The 7,719-nt window shown below is 44.6% G+C and overlaps 1 protein-coding gene across 4 annotated transcripts in view; it reads right to left on the reverse strand.

The window, feature by feature from the left end:
- VCL (vinculin) overlaps positions 1 to 6,933 on the reverse strand; it is a 113,715-nt gene extending 106,782 nt beyond the window's left edge. For 2 of the 4 annotated variants that reach the window (XM_032839745.1, XM_032839740.1), the window contains exon 1: positions 6,650 to 6,933. In XM_032839745.1, coding sequence (XP_032695636.1) covers positions 6,650 to 6,817 — 168 coding nt within the window. In that variant the 5' untranslated portion in view covers positions 6,818 to 6,933. The remainder of the gene's footprint in view (positions 1 to 6,649) is intronic. The other 2 variants (XM_032839756.1, XM_032839751.1) reach the window with 1 other exon arrangement.
- Between the last annotated feature and the right edge of the window lie 786 nt (positions 6,934 to 7,719).

Below are 7,719 nucleotides of genomic sequence, written 5' to 3' on the forward strand. Positions count from 1 at the left end.
TTTTATTCTGTCCTCTTAGAGTTATACCAGTGCTATTTATAAAACAACTTTGGAAAAGCCCAACTTTCTACTGTGCAGATATATAAACAAATATTTTTTTAAAGATTTTATTTATTTGAGAGAGAGAGTGTGTGCACATACGCAGGCAAGCAGGAGAGGCAGAGGGAGAGGGAGAAGCCAACTCCCCACTGAGCAGGGAGCCCAACAAGGACGTGGAGCTGGATTCTAGGACCCCAGGATCATGGCCTAAACCAAAGGCAGATGCTTAACCAGCTGTGCTACCCAGGCGCCCCTAAACGAATAAATTGGGGCCCTACTAAAATTAAAAAGATGGTTGTAGAAACATTATTACCTTCAAAACTCTTCTGTTCTCTCAATCACATGAGTAAATGTTAAGTATTATTAGAACAAAGTTCACAATCTGAGTCATTCATTTATCTCTTTTGATTCAAGGTTTTCATTTTTCAATTGAAACTTCATGATTGCCCAAAGAATCCACAAACCTACCTTAAATACTATGTAAATACAGAAATCCTATAAAAAGTACTTTAAATACTATTAGTTCTAAGAGGCTTTCGAGCTGAGCAGCCATATATACTATAAAAAGCCTTTATCTGTTTTGCAGGCATAAATACTTCTTTGCTGATCTGTAGCTACTCTTACTTTTTTTTTCTAAAGAAAAGCTGCAAAATGGAATGTTGCTGTGAAACAGAACCCTACCTTCATACCATTCTTTTCATATATGGACCCTTCATGCAGGCCTTGCCAAAGCCAGGCTTTTAACAGGTAATTTTGCCAGGCCCAGGTCACATGAAAACTCTATGACTAATAGCATTCTTGTTGCTTCAAATTCTAGGTGGAAACCTTCCACTGATATTTAACAGCTTTGCTCTAATTGGACACAGAATAGTGCAGTAGAGAAAGCAAAGGGTACAGAGTAAGAGAAACAGAGTTTGGGTTCAAGCTCTCCAACTAACTAGCTGTGCCACTGAGGGCAGATTACTTAAATTCCTTAACCTACAGTATCCTCATCTGTAAAACTGGGACCATCACAGTATCTACCTTAAAGGATTACTAGGATAGTGTAGATGAAAGTGTTTTATTAACTATAAAGGATTATACAAATGTTCTTTATATTCACTTGATTACTTTTTTCCTTAATGTAGAAATATGTTCATTTTAAAAACTGGAAAATACAGAAAAATATTAAAAAGAAAAAAAAAATCACCCAGAGGCCTATCACCATTGTTGTTATTTATTTTATTTGTTTATTTCTTAAGATTTTTTTTTTTTTTTTCAGGGCGCCTGAGTGGCTCAGTGGGTTAAGCCTGTGCCTTTGGCCCAGGTCATGATCTCAGGGTCCTGGGATTGAGCCCCACGGCTGACTCTCTGCTCGGCAGGGAGCCTGCTTCCCCCCTTCTCTCTCTGCCTGCTGCTCTGCCTACTTGTGATCTTTCTCTTTCTGTCAAAGGAATAAATAAAATCTTAAAATATATATATATATATATATACATATATATATATATATTTTTTATCCCCTAAGTAATCTCTAGGGGCAACATGGGGTTCAAACTCTACAACCCTAAGCTCAAGAGTCATATGCTCTTCCAACTGAGCCCAGCCAGGTGCCCTGTTGTTATTTATTTTAACTGAAAAATATCTAACATCAACCAAGAAAAAAAAAATTAGAGCAAAAATAATTTCAGATGCTAATATCGATCATTTACAAATGACAAAATTAATTGCCGATCTCTTTTTAAGAGCAGAACAGTCTTTCCCATCTATCAGGTTAAAGACAATGCTGCTATTTGTACCAGAGCTGGTCTCAAGAGGGTATGATATATGGGTGAGGCTCATAAAAGTCAAGGCCACAAAAACTCCCAAAATAAATATTTCATGAGCCCAAGGAGAAGTTATAACACATGCCCTCAGATGCAATGGAGAAGGCAAAGGGTCTGAAGCCCCATTAATAAAACTACCACAACTATAGGGTCACAAAGACTGACAGATGGCCATGGGTCACTTCAACAGAAAAAAAAGAAAAATTTATATACCATGCTACAAGACAGGCAGTCTAAGACTTCTGACTTTTTCACACTGCTCACAGAATCTCACCCTTGGAACTTCTTACCCTTCCTCTGTTTTTCCTTCTTTCTCTTAGCTCCCCTTCCTTGTTTTATTATTACATTAGAATCACTCTCTGGGGACGCCTGGGTGGCTCAGTTGGTTAAGCGGCTGCCTTCGGCTCAGGTCATGATCCCAGCGTCCTGGGATCGAGTCCCACATCGGGCTCCTTGCTCGGCGGGGAGCCTGCTTCTCCCTCTGCCTCTGCCTGCCTCTCTGTCTGCCTGTGCTCGCTCACTCTCTCTCCCTCTGTCTCTGACAAATAAATAAATAAATAAAAATCTTAAAAAAAAAAAAAAAAAAGAATCACTCTCTGTATTTAAAATGGCCTTATTCCATATAATGGAATATTATTCAGCAACAAAAAGGAATGTAGTTCTGATACATACTATATGACCCCCTGGATGAATCTTGAAAACATGCAAAGTGAAAGAAGTCAGACACAAAAGACCACATGTTTTATGATTTCATTAACATAAAATGTCCAGAATAGGCAAATCCACAGAGATGGACAGTAGACTGGTGGTTGCCTAGGACTGGGAAGGTGGGGGATGGGAGAGACTGAGTGACTCGGGTATGAGGATTCTCTGTGAGGGGACACAAACTTCCTAAAATTAGATTGTAGTGATGGTGGCACAACTCTGTCAATGTATTTAAAAAACAAAACAAAACAAACAAAAAAAAACACTTAATTGTTTACTTTAAATAGGGGAATTGTATGGTATATGAATTATATCTCAAAAAAACTGTTTTTTAAAAAATGGTCTTGTTCAGGATTGAGTCCTGAGTTGAAAAAAGGACACGCGAATAATTTCCCATCCTACTCCTCCCTAAGTGTGCGGTCAAAGTGATGACTCCGTCGCAATAAGATGTTTGCGTTAAGTGGCCAGACTACATTTGTTTAGCAAATACACATGAAGTTGTAAATCCAAATGAGTCTTGCCCCTCCAAAAGTAGTCACCTGACTGATGCCTTAAGTCAAAACGTGGTCCTCAGATGCTCAATAATTCTATGCCTTTGTCTGGGTAGTTCTTTCTGCTTATAATGCCTTTCTTACCTCGTCTTTAAATCAAATCCCACCTGTCTCAAATGTTACATCCTCCATATAGCCTTCTGGATTCTCCCCTCAAAAGTAATCTTACCTTCCTCTGAATTTCCAGGGTACTTCACTTCCTTACAGTCGCTTAGCCCTTTCAGTCCAGTATTGTACTTATTTTGCCCAGAATCCTACACTGCTTTGACATTAAAAGGGGGTCTCAATAAATACCTATTTGGTAAAGGAAGGACGATGCTTAACAATTGACAATTTCATCTTCATCTGGTAAACTTTAATTTTGGAAATATCCAAAGCTCATTTAGACTCAAGAATGGCACATAAAATAGTAGGGCTAATGGAAAGCCTACTGTAGATGAAATTTTCTTGACTAACTTGACATAGGTATGTAAATAATCTGAGAGAAATTCTCAAACAGAAGCACTGGAATAAAAATATAACCTCCCAAGGTAACTGAAAGAAACCTGAATTATGTAAGTTCCATAATATTCGTTCAAAAATCGGTTTCCTTATTTTATAATAACACCACATTTTTTCCTAGCAAAACCTGAGAGGGTTGTTTTTTTTTTTAAGATTTTATTTATTTATTTGACAGACAGAGATCACAAGTAGGCAGAGAGAGATAGGAGGAAGCAGGCTCCCTGCTAAGCAGAGAGCCCGATGTGAGGATCAATCCCAGGACCCTGGGATCATGACCCGAGCTGAAGGCAGAGGCTTTAACCCACTGAGCCACCCAGGCACCCCAAAACCTGAGAGTTCTATCATCAAGTTCTATTAACAATTCCTCTACTATATTTCTAATTAATTCCTTCTCCATTTTCCTTGCCCTATCCAAAGTCCAGGGCCTCATTATATTCATGACCAACCAGTTTAAAAAGTCTCCTAATTTATCTCGCCTCCCACAGTTCCCTCTTTCCTTCAGCAATATTTATTGGGCCATCATGTGTGCCAGGGTTGAGGGGAGGAACCGGGGAGCACACAAAGAAATATCAAATGAGGCCTGTTCTCCAGACACAACCTAGTTGGGAACTTGACACATGTACATAATTCATCACAATATTCAGTAACATATTAAGGGCCACAATTGGCATTGAGAATTTCAAGCAGTGGGCAGGTCGTCTGGCCTCCAGAGAACACAACCTATACAGTCTCCCTGAAACACTATTCTCATCCCCTCTCCCCTCCCACTGTCTTTGTTCATCTTATTGGATAAGGCCTTCTGTTAAAGTGCCCATATGTCATACACTGACTTCATCTCTAATTTCTCTCCAACTTACTTCCTGAGCTACTCCAGATAATATACTTGTTGTAACCTGGAAATGACTTACCAGTACCTTTGTTCATTATTGACTAACAGTACAATCCTCCCAACTTTCTCTCGGCTAATTCAGATCTACCAGCAATCCCAAGTCCCTTTTCTTGTATGTACTGGGATATAACTGTACGTAATTTTTTTTCAGCTCCTGACTGGCCTTATTTCTTTAGTATTTGTCTCACAATGTCTTCGCAGTGTTTCCTAACAAAGCATGTATCACAACCACCTATGGAGCTTCTAAAAAATACAAAAGGCCTTGAGACTACCCCATGAAGAGCTCCACAGTTAAGTCTGAGATGGGAGTTGGACATCTTTATTACTAAAAAGCCCCACCGGTGATTCTGATGCACAGCCCAACCTGAGAACTGCTGATTTATTACAATGCTCCCTACGCAGCATTCAATTCTTATTAATTCATGCAATGAAGCTCATAAATAACTTTTCTCTAAATAGCCTAACCAGATATCAACCTCTAGACTAAACTAGCTCTGTTCCAAGTGCAACATGTGGTTTTAAGATTTCATTTCCTGAAGTACTCCATGGAGGGACACTATTACCCTGTCTCTTTACATTGTTTCCTATTTGTTGAAAAATGGAGGCCTGGAATGCAGCCATGTCAGACAACACTACATAAGAATGTACTCTGGAGTCTTAGATTAAAATTAGATATAAAAAGAACAAGAACAATGTAGAACTAGATGTTCTGAATGAAGACAGTATTCTTACTGAATAGATTCTTTCTAAATCTATACAGAAAGAAGAAGAATGTGGTCAATAGGGTTCCCCCATCTTCCTAATGATCAGTCTCTCCAAATGCCTGAGAAGAGCCCCAAAGACTGAAGACTTTCAGCAGCTACAGTGCCCCTGGTGCAGTCAAGGCTCTAATCAGGTAAGTAACCCAAGCCCCACCCAGACCCACAGTTGCCTCCCAACCTGCCAACTACCCTGACACAAACTATTTACACAGCTCGGTGGGGGAGCAGTATGAACTTTTTCCAAAGTTGTCCCTCACAGGCAGCGGTCTGAGTCACTCACCCAGGGTGGGAAAGAAAGTGTGATATTAGGGGAGTTTTAAAAGACTGGTCACAGCCCCTCTTTCCCCGTTTCAGGAGTGAGCTCCGCCTCCCCTAGGCACGACCTAAGTTATGAGTCACAGCTCTGGGCTACAGGGTCTGCAAGGGCCACTCAGACACCCACGAAAGTTGCGGGTCGGGGAGGAGACGCCCAGTCCTTCTCTCCGGCAGGGGCCGCAGATCCCAGATTCCACAGGCCTCTCCCAGCACTCCATCTTGCTTCCTGCCAGGAGGAGGGGCCGAGGAGGAGGGCCCCCGAGGCTGGAAAGGCCCCAGGGGGCGGAAGCCTTTTGACAGCAGGTAAAGCCGGGTGGAAATCTCCACGGGAGGGAATAAAATGAAAGGCGGCAGGTGAAACGAAAGAGGTAAGAGGATTCGTGGTCATGAAGTACTGCATAAAGAAATATAAAGAAATTACCCGGTGTTTGAGAGTGCCAGAGGTGTGAGCCGAAGTAGAAATGCCTAGGCAGGAAGGAGGAGCCCGGGAGACGAGTGGCCAGGAAGACAAGTGGACAAAAGAGCCAGACTCGGGGAGCACGGGGGGAGGGTGGTGGGTGAGGCAGGTTTCAGGGTGAGGGGCAGGAGTACTAGAAAGGTGAACAGCGCGGCTCAAGTAAGAATCCCTGGAAGGAAAGGCGGGGAATCCGTAGGGGAGCGCGCCAGCTCATAGGCCAGACTGGGGAGGCCTAAAAAGGAGCTGAGAGCAAGGCTGTCAACGTGAGGGGCGACAGCCTGCTGAGTGAAAGGGGCCATCAGACACCCTAACAACTATCATTTACGGAGCACCTACTATGGGTCAGAGGCTGCGCTGGGCACTTTACAAATACCCACCTCGCTGAATCTTCACAACAAACCCGCAAGGCAGGCATTTTTATGATTGCCCCCATTTTAGAGATGAAGAAACTGAGGCCCACAGAAGCTCGGGGGCTCGCTCAAGGTCACAGAGTGGGGGGAATCGGCGTTCGAACCCATGACCATCTGGTTCCAGAGCCCACGCGCAAAGCCACAGGGAGCTAGCCGGCGAAGGGGACCCACTGGGATGTCTCCTGACCCCGCTCCCGACCCCAGGGCCAGAGCGCTCACCCGGACAAGGTTGCTGACGGCCGCCTGCACGGCGGCCACGGGCGCGGTGAGGTCAGGGATGGCTTTGCCGTCCACCTCGCCTTCCTCGTGCATGATCACCAGGTGGGAGATCTGCTGCGCCACCGGCTCCAAGATGCTCTCGATCGTGCGCGTATGAAACACCGGCATCGCGGCGGCTAGCGGGGCGGCGAACCGCGGGCTACAGAAAATTGGGAACCGCGGGGCCGGGAACCCGCTGAAAGACAGACTGCGAGCAGCAACTACGGAGTCCGGGCTTCCCTCGGCGTAACCAGCCCCAGGGGCGCCCCGCCCCCATCGCGTCGCCGCACCCAATGGCAGCACCGCTCAAACCGGGGCCGCCACTCCTATTGGTCCTGCTTCGAGATGCTCCGCCCTCGCAACCTCGCCGCCAAGACCCCGCCCCGCCCCCATTCCCAAGGGAGGGGTCTGGGATTGGGGCTGCGCCGCAGGGATTGCAACCGGATTCCGGAGCCCTAACGCGGGGCGCTCCTTATAAGGACATGGTGGGAGCGGAGCGTGCGGCTGGAATCAGTGGCCCCGCCCCCAGGAGCCACCTCCCGCTTGGACTCTGCAGAGCTCCGCCCCTCTGCAGAATCACCTCAGCGGGGCGGGGTCTCCTTACCTCCCGCGGCGCTGGGTTCTCAAGAGACCACGGAGCTGTCGGTCTCTCTGCCCCACCTCCTCAACTTTTCCCTTTGCACAATGCCTTCAAAATAGTCTTTCCATTTCTTCTCAGTAATACATGAAAATGTTTTTGGTAAAACATTCAAATAATAGAAGTGCATAGAGAAACAGGAGTGTCCCATTCAGTCACACACACGCTCCACCGACTCCCTCAGAGATACTCAATGTTAACAGTTTAAGTGTGTAGCCTTCTAGACTTCTGCCTATTCATTTTCTTGTACATATATATTTCTAAGTAAGTGGGATTAAACATTTCCTGGAATTTGATATTTTTCCCCTTAATTAAAATCCCCCAGTTATCTTTCACCATTGATACAGGTCTACTTCATTCTTTTTTTAGTGGCTGCATGGTATTCCAGTGAACG

This window comes from Lontra canadensis, unplaced genomic scaffold (genome assembly GCF_010015895.1).
Source record: "Lontra canadensis isolate GAN:19392208 unplaced genomic scaffold, GSC_riverotter_1.0 scaffold3, whole genome shotgun sequence".
Taxonomy (NCBI): domain Eukaryota; kingdom Metazoa; phylum Chordata; class Mammalia; order Carnivora; family Mustelidae; genus Lontra; species Lontra canadensis.